At 34.9% G+C, this 19155-nt stretch overlaps 1 protein-coding gene across 1 annotated transcript in view; it reads left to right on the forward strand.

Moving 5' to 3' along the window:
* doc2b (double C2-like domains, beta) overlaps window positions 1-19155 on the forward strand; it is a 302553-nt gene that overhangs the window by 262201 nt on the left and 21197 nt on the right. Inside the window, 1 exon segment of the mRNA XM_062048951.1 lies at window positions 5836-5993. Within this exon segment, the coding sequence (XP_061904935.1) occupies window positions 5836-5993 (158 nt within the window).

Consider the following 19155-nt stretch of genomic DNA (forward strand, 5'->3'; position numbering starts at 1 on the left):
GATATTTGATGTTCAAACTCATAAACTTGTTTTTTTTTTGCAAATAATTAACTTACAATTTCATGGCTGCAACACGTGCCAAAGTAGTTGGGAAAGGGCATGTTCACCACTGTGTTACATGGCCTTTCCTTTTAACAACACTCAGTAAACGTTTGGGAACTGAGGAGACACATTTTTGAAGCTTCTCAGGTGGAATTCTTTCCCATTCTTGCTTGATGTACAGCTTAAGTTGTTCAACATTCCGGGGGTCTCCGTTGTGGTGTTTTAGGCTTCATAATGCGCCACACATTTTCAATGGGAGACAGGTCTGCTTTTCAACTTTGCGCCTATAACAATCTGGATGGTTCTTTTCCTCTTTGGTCCGGAGGACACGACGTCCACAGTTTCCAAAAACAATTTGAAATGTGGACTCGTCAGACCACAGAACACTTTTCCACTTTGTATCAGTCCATCTTAGATGAGCTCAGGCCCAGCGAAGCCGACAGCGTTTCTGGGTGTTGTTGATAAACGGTTTTCGCCTTGCATAGGAGAGTTTTAACTTGCACTTACAGATGTAGCGACCAACTGTAGTTACTGACAGTGGGTTTCTGAAGTGTTCCTGAGCCCATGTGGTGATATCCTTTACACACTGATGTTGCTTGTTGATGCAGTACAGCCTGAGGGATGGAAGGTCACGGGCTTAGCTGCTTACGTGCAGTGATTTCTCCAGATTCTCTGAACCCTTTGATGATATTACGGACCGTAGATGGTGAAATCCCTAAATTCCTTGCAATAGCTGGTTGAGAAAGGTTTTTCTTAAACTGTTCTACAATTTGCTCACGCATTTGTTGACAAAGTGGTGACCCTCGCCCCATCCTTGTTTGTGAATGACTGAGCATTTCATGGAATCTACTTTTATACCCAATCATGGCACCCACCTGTTCCCAATTTGCCTGTTCACCTGTGGGATGTTCCAAATAAGTGTTTGATGAGCATTCCTCAACTTTATCAGTATTTATTGCCACCTTTCCCAACTTCTTTGTCACGTGTTGCTGGCATCAAATTCTAAAGTTAATGATAATTGGCCAAAAAAAAAATGTTTATCAGTTTGAACATCAAATATGTTGTCTTTGTAGCATATTCAACTGAATATGGGTTGAAAATTATTTGCAAATCATTGTATTCCGTTTATATTTACTTCTAACACAATTTCCCAACTGATATGGAAACGGGGTTTGTACTTGTCAATTGAAATACTCTTTTACCTGCAAGATGCATGTGTGCTATTTTTTTTGCGACAACTACCGCAAACAAGCGGCCTCGCAAATGTGACAATTTCCTCATTTTGATGAAAAAAACATAATTGGCACCAAATGTTTTATACATTTTTGTTGTGTAGGTTAAAGTGTTTTATTTACTGTATTGTGCTCCTGAGTTAAGGATGCTCATCAATTGTATTATATTATATATTGAGTTTATTCCCTCTTTTTACAGTATGAAATAGTTCAAGTCGGTCAAAAAAAATTTATAGTTTAAATAAAAATATATTTACTCATTTCAGGCAAATTGATCAATTCAAATACTTTATTATTTTTTAAACTGTCAAATTATGAACCAATATCAATGTTATTAATTATTGACCTGTTTAAGGCTGCAAATACGTCACTTTAAAAATTCCACTTTGAAATATTGTTTGGGGGAAAATATTGCATATTTTGTGTGTTTGCCATATAAAAAACTAAGTTTTCTTTGACAAAAAGAGCCTAAAACAAAACAAAAACATGTAAAACTATTAAAAAGTTCAAATGGACCTTATAGATCTGAAGTTGATCTAGACGAGACATAAGCGTTGAAAGTAACAAAAAAAAATTAAAAAATGGTATGACTTATTTTTAACACTTTTATGAGTGGGGTAATTTTGGACCCCCAAAAAGTTTAGTGGGACTTTTAAAAATATATATAGATATTGCTCAAAAATAATGCTGAATTAAAATCAGTGGTGTTATGAACTGTTGACCTATTTAAGGCTCCAATTAATTCACATAATTTTGGGGGTAAAATATTGCATATTTTGTGTTTTTGCCAGAAAAAAAATAAAGTTGTCTTTGACAATAAGGGCATAAAACAAACACAAAAAAAATGAAAAACTAGTAAAAACTTGAAATGGACGGATAGACCTGAAATTGATCTAGAGAGTTAAGTGTTGAAAGTTTAAAAAATAAATTGTATGACTTAGTTTTAACACTTCTATGAGTGGGACCCTTTTGGATCCCTAAGAATTTTAGTGGGACTTTATTATTTTTTAAACTGTCTAATTATGAATCCATTTTAATGTTATCAATTATTGACCTGTTTAAGGTTGCAAATACTTCACTTTAAAAAAATCAATTTTGAAATATTGTTTGGGAGGAAATATTGCATATTTTGTGTGTTTGCCATATAAAAAACTAAGTTTTCTTTGACAAAAAGGGCCTAAAACAAAAAAAAAACATGTAAAACTATTAAAAAGTTCAAATGGGCTTTATAGATTTGAAGTTGATCTAGACGAGACAAGCGTTGAAAGTAAAAAATAAATAAAAATGGTATGACTTATTTTTAACACTTTTATGAGTGGGGTCATTTTGGACCTCCAAAAAGTTTAGTGGGACTTTTAAAAATATATATAGATATTGCTCAAAAATAATGCTGAAATAAAATCAGTGGTGTTATGAATTGTTGACTTATTTAAGGCTCCAATTAATTCACATCATTTTTGGGGGTAAAATATTGCATATTTTGTGTTTTTGCCATATAAAAAACAAAGATTTCTTTGACAATAAGAGCATAAAACAAACCAAAAAAAACATGAAAAAATAGCAAAAACTTGCAATGGACGAATAGAAAGTTAAAAAATAAAATGTATGACTTATTTTTAACACTTCTACGAGTGGGACCCTTTTGGATCCCTAAGAATTTTAGTGGAACTTTATTATTTTTAAGACTGTGAAATTATGAATCAATTCAAGAATGCAAATACTTGACTTTAAAAATGACATTTTGAAATATTGTTTGGGGGGGAAATATTGCATATTTTGTGTGTTTGCCATATACAAAACAAAGTTTTATTTGACAAATAGGGCCTAAAACAAACAAAAAAACATGTAAAAACTATTTTAAAAAAATTAAAATGGACCTTATAGATCTGGGGCCGTACTTATCAAGCTTCTTAGAATTACTCCTAAGAAGTCTGCTAAGAGTTGACTTAAGAGTAAATAAATTCTTCGCTGAAAGCTGCACTTAAAAGTTAGTTATCAAGCGTCTTACTCACACTTTCAGCGAAGTGTAGGACTGAATCTTAAGTGTCACACTCAGAGCTGAATTACGACATTACTATGTGCCGTAAACGGAATTTTAGGTGACGTCATTTCTGTGTCCATAGAAATGACCAATCACGGAAGGGAATCCGTTGTCTAAGAATAAAGAAATATTTAAGTGGACAATGGGAGTGTATATTTTGACAATAAACTACAAAATAATACAAAACAAACTAGTCCCCGCCGGCACTCACGCTACCGCTCCCTCTCTTCTATCGCCCACACACTCACTAACGTCACTCACCTCACGGCCACACACATACGCTACAGTCATAACATTTTCTTTCCAATTCATTAATTAGGCAACTAATTTGAAACTGGTGTGAGTGGCTCTATATATACTAGCCCACTGCAGACACATGCAGAAATCAACAAGGAATCGAAAAGTATTAAATCTGTGACAACAATAATATCCGCTCTGTCTAAACGATACCGTTTGATCAGCTGCTCGTCATCAAAAAAACAAAAAACATTGTTCCGTTCCCTGAACGTTCGCGCACGTCTCTCTCGCCTCAGTGCCATCCCCTGCTGGCAACTCCTAACCACTAAAGACACCTCTGAAGGTCTCTTAAATATCGTGGAGAGTAGGAGTGATTCTTAGACTTAAGAACGTTGATAAAAAGCTTTTATTCTTAAGTTTGAGAGTAGGACTAAATTTCGCAAATTCTCAGGACTTAAGTGTAAAATGGCACTCTAAGAAGCTTGATAAGTACGGCCCCTGAAATTGATCTAGGTGAGACATAAGCGTTGAAAGTAAAAAAAAAAATTGTATGACTAATTTTTAACACTTTCATGACTGCACCCCCAAAAAGTTTAGTGGGACTTTTAAAAATATATATAGATATTGCTCAAAAATAATACTGAATTAAAATCAGTGGTGTTATCAATTATTGGCCTATTTAAGGCTCCAATTAATTCACATCATTTTTGTGTGGAAAATATTGCATATTTTGTGTTTTTGCCATGAAAAACAGGGTTTTGACAAAAACGGCATAACGTATAGCAAAACAGAAACAAAAATTTTTTTTTTTTTAGATAAAGATTATTTATTAGGGATGTCCGATAATGGCTTTTTGCCGATGTCCGATATTTCGATATTGTCCAACTCTTAATTACTGATACCGATATCAACCAATACTGATATCAACCGATACTGATATTTACAGTCGTGGAATTAACACATTATTATGCCTAATTTGGACAACCAGGTATGGTGAAGATAAGGTCCTTTTTTTTTCTCAAATTAATCAAATAAAATAAGATAAATAAAAAAATAAAAAAATCTTGAATAAAAAAGAAAGTAAAACAATATAAAAACAGTTACATAGAAACCAGTAATTAATGAAAATGACTAAAATTAACTGTTAAAGGTTAGTACTATTAGTGGACCAGCAGCACGCACAATCATGTGTGCTTACGGACTGTATCCCTTTCAGACTGTATTGATATATATTGATATATAATGTAGGAACCAGAATATTAATAACAGAAAGAAACAACCATTTCGTGTGAATGAGTGTGAATGGGGGAGGGAGGTTTTTTGGGTTAGTGTACTAATTGTAAGTGTATCTTGTGTTTTTTATGTTGATTTGATTTAAAAAAAACTATATCGATAATAAAAAAAAACATACTGATAATTTCCGATATTACATTTTAAAGCATTTATTATTATTTATGTATTTAATATTTGTTTACTTAATTTGGTAAAAATATTTATTGTTTGTTCACTGTTCTGTTACAGAGAACAAGGAAATGGGATAAAATTGCTACGGTATGAAAAGGGGTAGGATGAACTAAGCTCACCTTCTTCCTACTCCTTTTCGGACGTGCTGTAATGAAACAACTGGAAATATGTGATGCATTACATTGTATCGTATGCACGTACCAAATAAAGTGAAACTGAACTGAACTGAACACTTGTTAGAATTTATTTATTCATTATTTATTTATGTATTATGTATTATGTATTATGTATTATGTATTATTATTTATTATTTATTATTTGTTATTTATATATTATATATATTCTTCTTTTTTTTTAATGACTGTGACCCTTCCAAGTCCCTGGGACTAAACTAAAGGTTAAAAAAAATCCGTATATTGTATTGGTTGTGAAAATGAAAAAAATCAAAATGACCCCCGCATGCCTTGATTTTTCAGTGTGCGGCTCTCAAAAGTTGGGACGCCTCCGCTTTAGAGTGTTGGGATGGTGACTTTGTGCCTGTCTGGTTAATAAAGTACCGTAGTAATTGCAAAAGCCTAATGGAGTTATTAACTAATGCGCCGATGGCATCAAGCAGTGTTTGGTTGATTTAAAAAAAATACCTCGTCAAGCCAGCGTCTAGGCTGACTTTTTATGTTTATGAGCTTTGATTGCCTCCCGAATGCAGCGCCAGCTAATTAAAAAATGCACAAGAGCGTGTGGGAAGCGACACCTGCGCTTGCTGAACAAAACAAAAAAAAAAGCGCAATTCATTAATGTGGCTTTTATCCTCCACCGCAGGTTAACAAGACAGAGGACAAGTCGCTGGAGGAGCGAGGACGCATCATGATTTCCCTCAAGTACAACACCCAGAAGTCCTGCCTGGTGGTGGGCATCATTCGCTGCGCTCACCTGGCCGCCATGGACGCCAATGGCTTCTCCGACCCCTACGTTAAAACGTGAGTCTTCCTGGCAACGACAAGGACAAGACGTACAAAATTAGGATTGGGACACTTCCCTGCACCAGGACGACTGTGGTTGTGGTCAAAGGTCATAGATTCGTTTTCTTCTCATTTGGAACGCAAAAACGACATTTAGATAATTGATTACAAATTATTAAGTCCTTAGGAGGTGGACAATGTTAATTATTTGGCGACTTTAGGATATTCTAAAGGGCCAGAATTATGATGTCGATCGATCAGTATCGGGAAAAGTACGTAATCGTCACTGCCCATGAATGCCTTTTAATGCCCATCACAAACGTTGTAATACAAAACCCAAAACTAGTGAAGTTGGCACGTTGTGTAAATGGTAAATAAAAACAGAATACAATGAATAGACTGCAAAGACAAGATATTTAATGTTCGAACTAGGAAAACTTTTTTGCAAAAAATCATTAACTTAGAATTTAATGACAGCAACACATTGCAAAAAAGTTGGCACAGGGGCATTTTTACCACTGTGTTACATGGCCTTTCCTTTTAACAACACAATTTTTTAAGCTTTTGAGGTGGAATTATTTCCCATTCTTGCTTGATGCACAGCTTAAGTTGTTCAACAGTCCGGGGGTCTCCGTTGTGGTATTTTAGGCTTCGTATAGCGCCACACATTTTCAATGGGAGACAGGTCTGGACTACAGGCAGGCCAGTCTAGTACCCACACTCTTTTACTATGAAGTCACGCTGTTGTAACACATGGTTTGGCATTGTCTTGCTGAAATAAGCAGGGGCGTCCATGATAACGTTGCTTGGATGGCAACATATGTTGCTCCAAAACCTGTATGTACCTTTCAGCATTAATGGTGCCTTCACAAATGTGTAAGTTACCCATACCTTGGGCACTAGTACACCCCCATACCATCATAGATGCTGGCTTTTCAACTTTTCAAGTGTTCCTCTTTCATGCCGATCACACACGCTGTATTTATTGTTGTCCCACAGCTGACAAGTGGCTAGCAGCTAATTACAGTGTGTGTCTCCATACACAGTATAACAATAATAATTATCCCCATTACGGAAAATAATCTACATTTCTTAGTGTCATTATCACATTATCAAGTACCTCAAAGTCGCATCAGCCGCAGCCCAGATGTAAAATTACGATATAAACACCAGAGAATTATATCGTTTTATGTCGTATTACGATATATGTGGTAATATCGTACAGCACTGCATAGATGGTCAGTGCATGGAGCCAACTTACCATTGGGTAAACACAGGCCCTGAGATTTATATCGGGCCCCAAACGTCAAATACAAAAACTATTAATAAAGTTGTATTCTATTCGAAACAATTTTTTCTTTGTGTCTTAATGCGCTTAAAATACATCAAAACACTTAAATTAAAAAAAAATTTAAAGTATATTTAATAGAATACATTTTAGAATAAATAAATATATAAATAAGATGCATTTATTTATTCATTTAAACACATTTTAAAACAAATAAAATAAAATGAATAAATAAATGTGTTTATTTATTTAAATAAAACTTGCGTATATTTTGGTCATGAAATTGTCTTTTCATAAAGAGAATTGAAAAGCCCAAAAACTATAGGCTTATTAGAATTTTATTTTAAACGCAAAAAATACAATTGAAAAACTAAATACCGTATATGTTTTCACATACAAACACAGGATACGTCACCACACTGTTTTTTTTCTTACATGCCAGTCTGAGAGCTTGTGTTTAAATAGCAACTGTCATACAAGTGTAAAAAGAAGTTTATCGCGTATAATAGTTTTTGGATTATGACAAAAGGTCTAATTTTGGTCATTCGTTTCAATTCTGCTGACTAACCATAACATTTTTGTTATATGAAATGTAAAATGTAAATCTAACCATTTTTTTAGATGTGGTTATTGCTCTTCGGCACAGAAAAAGAAGGAACGCTTTGTTTTTCAATTTTAGTTTTTCTTTCAAAATAAAATACAAATATGAATAAAGTTGGGGTTTTTTTGTTTTTTTTTTTTAATTCCTATCTAATAACCAAAACATACACGGTCCGTGTACCTTCCGTTCATTTTATTTCCAATTCTTCAATGCAATCAAAAAACAAATTTCGGGCCATTTTTGTATTTTCATTTCTGAAACAAAAGTTGGACAACTATTTAATGAAATTTTTTTAAACGACAATAGGACTCCTGCTGAACAAAGATGCTAACATTATGCTAAAACATGCTAAACGCGGTTCAATTTGTCATCACACAGATAACCATGAATTTTTGCATTTTGGATGAACATATATTTGATGTTTGTGTTTATCTGGAAAAATAAATATCCATATAAGGAAAGCATCACAAAATCCGAATTTATGGCAATAATTTAATGAAAATCAACCCTTTTTTGTTTGTTTTCAAATCTGCCATATATAATAAAAATCGAAAAACGGCCCTAATTTAGTTTTTTGATTTGCGTTTCAGAATTTGGAAATAGAATGAACGGAAGGTACACGGACCATACACTTACCTTATAAGCACTTTTTGGGAACATTCAACAGTATCGGGATGACAATGATAACCGCAAAATAAAATTTATATTTTAAATCGTTTCATCCTTAAAATCTAATCAGTTTTTCTTATCCCATTGTGGACATTTCCTGAAAGTTTCATGAAAATCCGCCCTTAGGTTTTTGAGTAAATTTATTGAGTAACTAACTATTTTCCCGAAGGATTAGTAAAGTTCTAATCTATTTATCTGCTAACTGACAGACAAACAGAAACCCCCGCAGGCACAAGACATTGATACAACATAGTGTTGCCCCGATACCAATATTTTGGTACCGGTAAAAAAATACTTTTCGGTACTTTGATACTTTTCTAAATAAAGGGGACCACAAAAAAATGCATTATTGGCTTTATTTCAACAAAAAATGTTACGGTACATTAAACATATGTTTCTTATTGTAAGTTTGTCCTTAAATAAAATAGTGAACATACAAGACAACTTGTCTTTTAGTAGTAAATAAACAAACAAAGACTCCTAATTTAGCTGCTGACATATGCAGTAACATATTGTGTCATTTTCCATTCTATTATTTTGTCAACATTATTAAGGACAAGTGGTAGAAAATGAATTATTAATCTATTGTTCATTTACTGTTAATATCTGCTTATTTTCTGTTTTAACATCTACACTTCTCTTAAAATGTAATAATCATTTACTCTTCTGTTGTTTGATACGTTACATTAGTTTTGGATGACACCACAAATTTGGGTATCGATCCGATACCAAGTCGTTACAGGATCATACATTGGTCATATTCAAAGTCCTCATATGTCCAGGGACATATTTTCGGAGTTTATAAACATAATATAAACTTTTAAAAAAAAGAAAATAAGTTGTTGTGATGCGAAAAAATATTGATGTAATCATAGTAGTGTCGACTAGATACGCTCCTGTACTTGGTATCATTACAGTGGATGTTAGGTGTAGATCCTCCAATTTGTTTACATTTTTCCGCGGGTGAGCTACGGTGTGTAGTGAAGCATGTTTGGCTATTCCTCGTCCTGCAGGGATGATACTTGTAAGAAACTTACTTTATTTGTCGCCATGGAGGCGAAGATTACCGATTTAAGAAGTAGCTAAAACACTGCAGACTGCGGATGGACTTTAGCCGCTAGCTAGCTAGCCATGTTTTAAAGCACCTCTTCCTGAGGGCGTTTCAGTGTTATAACTTCACCTTTATCGTTAGTTTTTTAGCCAAAATGCGTCCGTTCTCCCTTTTCTGTCTACACACTGTGTCTGCTTGTAAGTACTCCGTGATTGTGCGCTGCCGAACATGCTCCTCTGCTCGTAAAACCAGCAATGTCACGACGTGACGATGACGGAGGGCGGGAGGGTGGGTGACCGGTACTTTTTAGAGGAAGTATAGTACCGAATATGATTCATTAGTATCGCGGTACTATACTAATACCGGTATATCGTACAACCCTAATACAACATATACATACATGTCCTTTAAAACTGAAATTGAATCAACGTTGCAAAGTAGTAGTATTTGTAAATTGAGACAAAGTTGATGCATACTTGCCAGCCCTCCCGATTTTCCCGGGAGACTCCCGAATTTCAGTGCCCCTTCCGAAAATCCTTTTAGCGTCCTCTACAAGCTGTCATCACGTCTGCTTTTCCTCCATACAAACAGCGTGCCGGCCCAGATACATAACAAATGTGGCTTTTACACACACATAAGTGAATGCAGGTCATACTTGATCAACAGCCATACAGGTCACACTGAGGGTGGCCGTATAAAGAACTTTAACACTGTTACAAATATGCGCCACACTGTGAACCCACACCAAACGAGAATGACAAACACATTTCGGGAGAACATCCGCACCGTAACACAACATAAACACAACAGAACAAATACCCAGAACCCCATGCAGCACTAACTCTTCCGGGACGCTACAATATACACCCCCGCTACCACCAAACCCTGCCCCGCCCCCCATCTCCCAAATTCGGAGGTCTCAAGGTTGGCAAGTTTGCGTTGTTGTCCAACGTTGGATCCGCGTTGTTGGTTGGTAAATGACCTAATTTCAATGGTCAAATCAACGTCACAACCTGACATTGAATAAACGTCAAAAAGAATGTTGTTTCAACATTGTATTTGTGTTGTATAATATTGGTTGGGAAATGACCTAAATTCAATGGTCAAATCAACGCACGAACCCAGCATTGATTAAAAGTTGCCAAAAAGCATGTTGTTTCAACGTCATGTTGGAGTGGCTCAGCGCATGGACCTAATTCAACAAGTTCTCAACATTGTTTTAATGTCTTGTGCCTGCCTGGCGGGGGTCACAAATAGCCCAAAACAAGCATGATGATCGTCGTAAAGGCAGAACTTTAAACTCGGCTTTTGTATTGCATGTCACGACATTACAGCGAGTGCACGTAGGAAAGCGGATTCCATAGACAAAGTTACCACGTCTACGTCAAAACCCCCCACCCTTCAACCCTAGACTAACACACTCCCCCCTCCCCGGATTGTAAATAATCAAATGTAAATAATCAAACGTATATACACTCGTTCTTATGCTTTCTGAACTCACTATGTTCACTGCTCGCTGTACATATCCTACCAAGTCAGACCTACACTGTCTCAATGTCCATTTCTCTGATGATGCAATTGTTGATGACTGAAGTGCTGATATCAACCAAACCTAATCCCCCCGTCCGAACCCCCCCCCCCCGGATTGTAAATCATGTAAATAATTCCATGTATATACTCTGATGATTAACTTGTGTGGTGACTGTATTATGCTGATAGTATATATTTGTACCATGTAGAGATGTCCGATAATGTCGGCCTGTCGATATTATCGGCCGATAAATGCTTTAAAATGTAATATCGGAAATTATCGGTATCGTTTTTTTTATTATCGATATCGTAATTATTTTTTGGTTTGTTTTTTTATTAAATCAACATAAAAAAACACAAGATACACTTACAATTAGTGCACCATCCCAAAAAACCTCCCTCCCCCATTCACACTCATTCACACAAAAGTAGGGATGTCCGATAATGGCTTTTTGCCGATATCCGATATTCCGATATTATCCAACTCTTTAATTACTGATACCGATATCAACCGATATATGCAGTCGTGGAATTAACACATTATTATGCCTAATTTGGACAACCAGGTATGGTGAAGATAAGGTACTTTTTAAAAAAATTAGTAAAATAAGATAAATAAATTAAAAACATTTTCTTGAATAAAAAAGAAAGTACAACAATATAAAAACAGTTACATAGAAACTAGTAATGAATGAAAATTAGTAAAATTAACTGTTAAAGGTTAGTACTATTAGTGGACCAGCAGCATGCACAATCATGTGTGCTTACGGACTGTATCCCTTGCAGACTGTATTGATATATATTGATATATAATGTAGGAACCAGAATATTAATAACAGAAAGAAACAACACTTTTGTGTGAATGAGTGTAAATGGGGGAGGGAGGTTTTTTGGGTTGGTGCACTAATTGTAAGAGTATCTTGTGTTTTTTATGTTGATTTAATAAAAAAAAAATTTAAAAAACGATACCGATAATTTCCGATATTACATTTTAACGCATATATCGGCCGATAATATCGGCCTGTTTCTTTCTGTTATTAATATTCTGCTTCCTACATTATATATCAATATATATCAATACAGTCTGCAAGGGATACAGTCCGTAAGCACACATGATTGTGCATGCTGCTGGTCCACTAATAGTACTAACCTTTAACAGTTAATTTTACTCATTTTCATTAATTACTAGTTTCTATGTTAACTGTTTTTATATTGTTTTACTTTCTTTTTTATTCAAGAAAATGATTTTAAATTTATTTATCTTATTTAATTTTATAAAACTTTTTAAAAAGGACCTTATCTTCACCATACCTGGTTGTCCAAATTAGGCATAATAATGTGTTAATTCCACGACTGTATATATCGGTATTGGTTTATATCGGTATCGGTAATTAAGAGTTGGACAATATCGGAATATCGGATATCGGCAAAAAAGCCATTATCGGACATTCATAGTACCATGAATTGATTTACTTGGACCCCGACTTAAACAAGTTGAAAAACTTATTCGGGTGTTACCATTTAGTGGTCAATTGTACAGAATATGCACTTCACTGTGCAATCTACTAATAAAAGTTTCAATCCATAAAAAAAAACCGAACATGAAATACATTGAAAAGAGGCACTTCTAGTGCGTGACTCACGTTCTTCCAAAGCCATTTCTCAATGCGGAGGTGCAAACCAGTCATAATAAACGTATTTTTAGTCCGCGCACAATGCACTGCCATGGATTAGCAGATGGTTTTTTTTTCCCTGAATAGAGGCAAGAGTACCTGTAATTATCAGCGCAACATAAAAGCCACGCTGAGACGCCGCACGCACATGCAATTTGAAGGACAGTCCTTTATATATATATATATATATATCGCACCTGAGCATTTCCCCTCGTCTTTCATCCGGCTGAGCAATGAAAGTGCAATTAATTTCCGACACCGCACTGTGCACACCTCTGAACAAAAGGCGCTTGGAGAGAAGCGAGGGTCTGGCGACGATTTTTCCAACAGTTTTTGGGTGTGAAAAAAAAATCTCTGTGGAGCTTGAAGGACACGCCGACAAATAATAGATTATACCTTTACTGGCTGAAGTGATAGGAAGAGTTTATTTTGAAGTCGTTTGTCGTGTGTTGCCACCACATGAGAGTAAAAGTGTGGTGACGTACTGTAACTTAGTAGTACTATTACAACAATGTGTCACTACACAATATTACCATCGCTACAGTATTTTTTTTTAACCTGTTCTGGTTGATAGTACGCAATTACAGAAAAGGCTGGGTATTACATTTTATTATTAAATAGAGAAGGTTAAAATAAATGGCGTGTCGGAAGACATATAACTAAATGAGGCAATTCCTGAAGGAATTGCGTGTGAATGTTTCGATGCTGAAGTTGAACTGAAATGCTGACAGAATGTAGTATGAATGTAAGAATAGTTTGAACGTCGGAATGGTTTGAATGTTGAAATTGTTTGATTGTTGAAAAGCTGACGCTGAACTGAAATGCTAATGGAATGTAGGATGAATGTAGAAATGGTTTGAATGTTGAAATCGTTTACATCAGCGGTGTCCAAAGTGCGGCCCGGGGGCCATTTGCGGCCCGCAGCTAATTGTTTACCGGCCCGCCACACATTCTGGAAATACTATTGTAAAAATGAAAAAGAACATTAAAAAAAAGTGGAATGAGGCGAAATCTAACGAGAAAAAGTTGCAATGTTGACACAAAAGCTGCCATGCAGGCTGTTTTTTTTTTCTTTTGTCTTTCTTCATTTTTCTTCTTTTGCCATTGCTCAAAAAAAAAAATAATGACAAAATAATCCATGTTATAATGAATTATTTTCAGGGCTCCAATTACTTCAAATATTTCACCTTAAAATGTTTTATGTGGTAAATATTGCATATATTGTCGACTAGCCATATAAAAACATCAAAGTTTTCTTTGACAAAAGCGCATAAAACAAACAAAATAATAGTTCCAGCATAAAATCGACAGATATATCTGAAGTTGATCTTGTAACTTAAGTGTTGAAAGTAAAAGAAAAAACTAATAAAAATGTATCACTTTATGAGTGGGGCACCTTTTGGATCCCAAATATATTTAGTGATTTTTTATTTATCTTTTCACTGTGATTACTCAAAGACATGCACCTGGGGATAGGTTGATTGGCAACACTAAATTGGCCCTAGTGTGTGAATGTGAGTGTGAATGTTGTCTGTCTATCTGTGTTGGCCCTGCGATGAGGTGGCGACTTGTCCAGGGTGTACCCCGCCTTCCGCCCGATTGTAGCTGAGATAGGCTCCAGCGCCCCCGCTACCCCAAAGGGAATAAGCGGTAGAAAATGGATTGATGGATGGATACTCAAAAATATGAAATAATTAAAATCAATGGTGTCCTGCATTATTGATCTTTTAGGGCTCTAATGACTAAATACTGCATATTTCAGTTTTACTATTAAAAAAACTAAGTTGTTTTTGACAGAAAAGCCATAAAACATTTTTATTTATTTGTATTACTTTATATCAACTTGAAGTTGATATAGAGATTTACTGTAAGCATTAAATAATTTAAAAAAAATAATAATCTGACTTATTTTTAACATTTTAATGACTGAGACCCTTTATGGTCCCCGGGACCCCTAAAGGTAAAATAAATAATAAATGCATATATTTTGTTTGCTTTAATTTGCTTTAATGCTTTAATTTTTCCGTGTGCGGCCCTCAGTGGAAACATTTTGGACACCCCTGGTTTAAACACTGAAATGGTTTGAACATTGGAATGGTTGGAATGTTAAAGAGTTTGAATTTCCAAGGAAACCGGAATTTGGTTTGAAAGTTGGGGAAGGTGTTAGTTTGAAAGTCCAGGATGAGTGGAATGTGTTGATGTTGGATTGGTTTGAATAGGTTGAAAAATGTGGAGATTTTGCAACTTGGAAAAATTTCCCATTCATTTCAATGGGAACTTCTTGGAATTTTGGGAAAAGCGGGATTTTTTGGAAAATGATTAGGAGCATGAATGTCCTGGTGTTGGAATTGTTTAATTTGGTCAAGAAATGGTGAAGTAGTAACAGTTTTTATTTGAGAAATGGTATGATGGAATTCCTGGATTTTCGGTAAAACCGGGAATGTTTCTAGTTCCTAAATCAACTTGTTTTTTTGTCCTGACTAAGAAACAATTTTTGATGGTGGAATAGTTGAAATGGAATGAAAAACGTAAAAGGAGTAGTCAAACGAAAAATGTTGGAAATAGGGTTAGGAAAAAAAAACAGGAATTCCTGGGAATTTGTTTAATGTGGAAAAATGGTAGTTTGAATGTCTAGGATGAGTTGAATGTGTTGATGTTGGAATGGTTTGAATGGGTTGAAGAGTGTGGGAATTGTGGAAGTTTGAAAACTGGACAATTCATTTTGAATGGGGAAAATTAAATTTAAAAAAAGGAATTATGGGAAATCCTAGAATTCTTTTAGAATTGTTGAAGTAGAGCACACAATTTCCAAACAGGCTGAATATTTTGGAATTCAAACGGTTTGAATGGGATGAAAAATGTGGCACTTGTGGAACTTTGAAGAATGTCCCATTGATTTCAATGGGAATTTACAAAAAAAAATTGGGAATTTCGAAAAAAGCAGGAATTTTTTTGAAAATGGTAAAAAAAACTTGAATGGTCTGAATGAGTTGAAATGGTTGGTGTTAGAATTTTTCAAATCGGTCGAGAAATGGTGAAGTACTAACATTTTTAATTGAGAAATGGTATTAAGGAATTCCTGGCATTTTGGGAAAACCGGGAATTTTTCCAGTTCAAAAACAACTTTGTTTTTTGTCCTGATTAAGAGGAATTATTTGACGGTGGAACAGTTGAAATGGGTTGAAAAATGTGGGAGAAGTAGTCGACAGAAAAAATTGTAAAAAAAAAAAGGGTTTGAAAAAAGGGGAATTCTGGGAATTCCTGGAATTTTTTGGAGCTTGAAAAAATAATAGCTTGAATGTCCAGGATGAGTAAAATATGTTGAAGGTGGAATGGTTTGAATCCTTGGGAAAATGTGGAAATGGTGAAAATTTTAAAAATGGCCATATCATTTTGAATGGGAAAAATGTCTGGGAAAACCCAGAATTCTGGGAAATCTGGGTATTTGGGGAATTTGTCAAGAGAAAGCCCGCAATTCCCGAATTGGCTGACCAGTTTGAAGTTGGAACGGTTTGAATCGGGTGAAAAATGTAGAAGGTAGAGCGCGCCAAAGTCTGGAGAAGAAGAAGAAGAACTAGAAGAGGCAATTCTTGAAGGAATTGCGTGTGAATGCTCCAATGCTGAAGTTGAACTGAAATGCTGACAGAATGTAGTATGAATGTAAGAATAGTTTGAATGTTGGAATGGTTTGAATGTTGAAGAGTTTGAATTTCCAGGAAAAACGGAATTTGGTTTGGAACTTGGGAAAGTGTTAGATGGAATGTGTTGATGTTGGAATGGGTTGAATAGGTTGAAAAATGTGGGTATTGTGGAAGTTGAAAAAAATGGACTATTCATTTTGAAAAGGGAAAATGTCCCAGAAAACTGGGAATTCTTGGAAATCCGGGAATGTTCTTAAATTGTTGAAGGTGAGCACACAATTTTGAACAATATTTTGGAATTCAAACGGTTTGAATGGGGTGAAAAATGGAATAGAATAGAAATTTGGGAATTTCGGGAAAGGCGGGAATTTTTTGGAAAATGTTAAAAGACTTGAATGTTCTGAATAAGCTGAAGTGGTTGGTGTTGAAATTTTTTTAATTGGTCGAGAAATGCTGAAGTACTAACAATTTTAATTGAGAAATGGTATTAAGGAATTCCTGGAATTTCGGGAAAACCGGCAATTTTTCCAGTTCAAAGAGCAACTTTGTTTTTTGTCCTAATTAAGAGGAATTATTTGACGGTGGACTGGTTGAAATGGTTTGAAAAATGTGGGAGTAGTCGCCAGAAAAAAGGATGAATTTTTTTTTTTTTTTAATGCAATTCTTGGAAATCCAGGATTTTTTTTTTAAATTGTTGAAGGTGAGCACACAATTTTGAACAAGCTGAATATTTTGGAATTGAAACGGTTTGAATGGGATGAAAAATGTGGGAGTTGTGGAACTTTGAAAAATGTCCCATTCTTTTCAATGGCAATTTCAATAGAAATTTGGGAATTTTTCCAGTTCAAAAAACAACTTTGTTTTTTGTCCTGATTAAGAGGAATTATTTGACGGTGGAACGGTCGAAATGGGTTGAAAAAGGTGGGAGGAGTAGTCGCCAGAAAAAAGGATGAAAAAGGGTATTAAAAAAACGGGAATTCTGGGAATTCCTGGAAAAAAATTTTACTTGAAAAAAATAATAATTTTAATGTCCAGGATGATTGAAATTTGTTGAAGTTGGAATGGTTTGAATTGCTGGAAAAATGTGGAAATGGGGAAGTTTAAAAAATGGACAATTCATTTTGAAAGGGGAAAATGTCCCAGAAAACTGGGAATTCTTGGAAATCCGTGAATTTTTTTTCATTGTTGAAGGTGAGCACACAATTTTGAACAGGCTGAATATTTTGGAATTGAAACGGTTTGAATGGGATGAAAAATGTGGGAGTTGTGGATCTTTGAAAAATGTCCCATTCTTTTCAATGGCAATTTCAATAGGAATTTCTGGAAAAGCGGGAATTTTTGGGAAAATGTTAAAAAGACAATGGGAATTTCAATAGAAATTTGGGAATTTCAATGGAAATCTGGGAATTTAAATAGAAATTTGGGAATTTCGGGAAAAGCGGGAATTTTGGGGAAAATTTTAAAAAGACTTGAATGTTCTGAATGGGTTGAAATGGTCGGTGTTGGAATTTTTCAAATCGGTTGAGAAATGGGGAAGTACTAACATTTTCAATTGAGAAATGGTATCAAGGAATTCCTGGAATTTTGGGAAAACCGGGATTTTTTCCATTTCAAGAACAACTTAGTTTTTTATCCTGATTAAGGGGAATGATTTGACGGTAGAACGGTTTAAATGGGTTGAAAAATGTGGGAGGAGTAGTCGCCAGAAAAAAGGGTGAAAAAGGGGTTTGAAAAAAACAGGAATTTCGGGAATTCCTGGAATTTTTTTTAACTTGAAAAAAATGATAATTTGAATGTCCAGGATGAGTGAAATATGTTGAAGGTGGAATGGTTTGAATCGTTGGGAAAATGTGGAAATAGGGAAAGTTTAAAAAATGGACAATTCATTTTGAAAGGGGAAAATGTCTCAGGAAACTGGGAATTCTTGGAAATCCGGGAATTTTTTTTAATTGTTGAAAGTGAGGACACAACTTTGAACAGGCTGAATATTTTGGAATTGAAACGGTTTGAATGGGATGAAAAATGTGGGAGTTGTGGAACTTTGAAAATTTTCCCATTCTTTTCAATGGCAATTTCAATAGAAATTTGGGAATTTCTGGAAAAGCGGGAATTTTGGGGAAAATGTTAAAAAGACAATGGGAATTTCAATAGAAATTTGGGAATTTCAATAGAAATTTTGGAATTTTGGGAAAAGCGGGAATTTAAAAAAAAAAATGTTAAAAGACTTGAATGTTCTGAATGAGTTGAAATGGTTGGTGTTAGAATTTTTCAAATTGGTCGAGAAATGTTGCAGTACTAACAAATTTAATTGAGAAATGGTATTAAGAAATTCCTGGAATTTCGGGAAAACCGGGAATTTTTTCAGTTCAAAAAACAACTTAGTTTTTTGTCCTGATTAAGAGGAATGATTTGACGGTGGAACGGTTGAAATGGGTTGACAAATGTGGGAGGAGTAGTCGCCAGAAAAAAGGGTGAAAAAGGGGTTTGAAAAAAAGGGAATTCCTGGAATTTTTGTGAACTTGAAAAAAATGATAATTTGAATGTCCAGGATGAGTGATATATGTTGAAGGTGGAATGGTTTGAATCGTTGGAAAAATTTGGAAATAGGGAAAGTTTGAAAAATGGCCAATTCATTTTAAATGGGAAAAATGTCCAGGAAAACCTGGAATTCTGGAAAATCTGGAAATTTTGGGAATTTGTCAAGGGAAAGCCCGCGATTCCCGAATA

The sequence above is a fragment of the Entelurus aequoreus genome, linkage group LG05, assembly GCF_033978785.1.
Source record: "Entelurus aequoreus isolate RoL-2023_Sb linkage group LG05, RoL_Eaeq_v1.1, whole genome shotgun sequence".
NCBI classification, from domain to species: Eukaryota; Metazoa; Chordata; class Actinopteri; order Syngnathiformes; family Syngnathidae; genus Entelurus; species Entelurus aequoreus.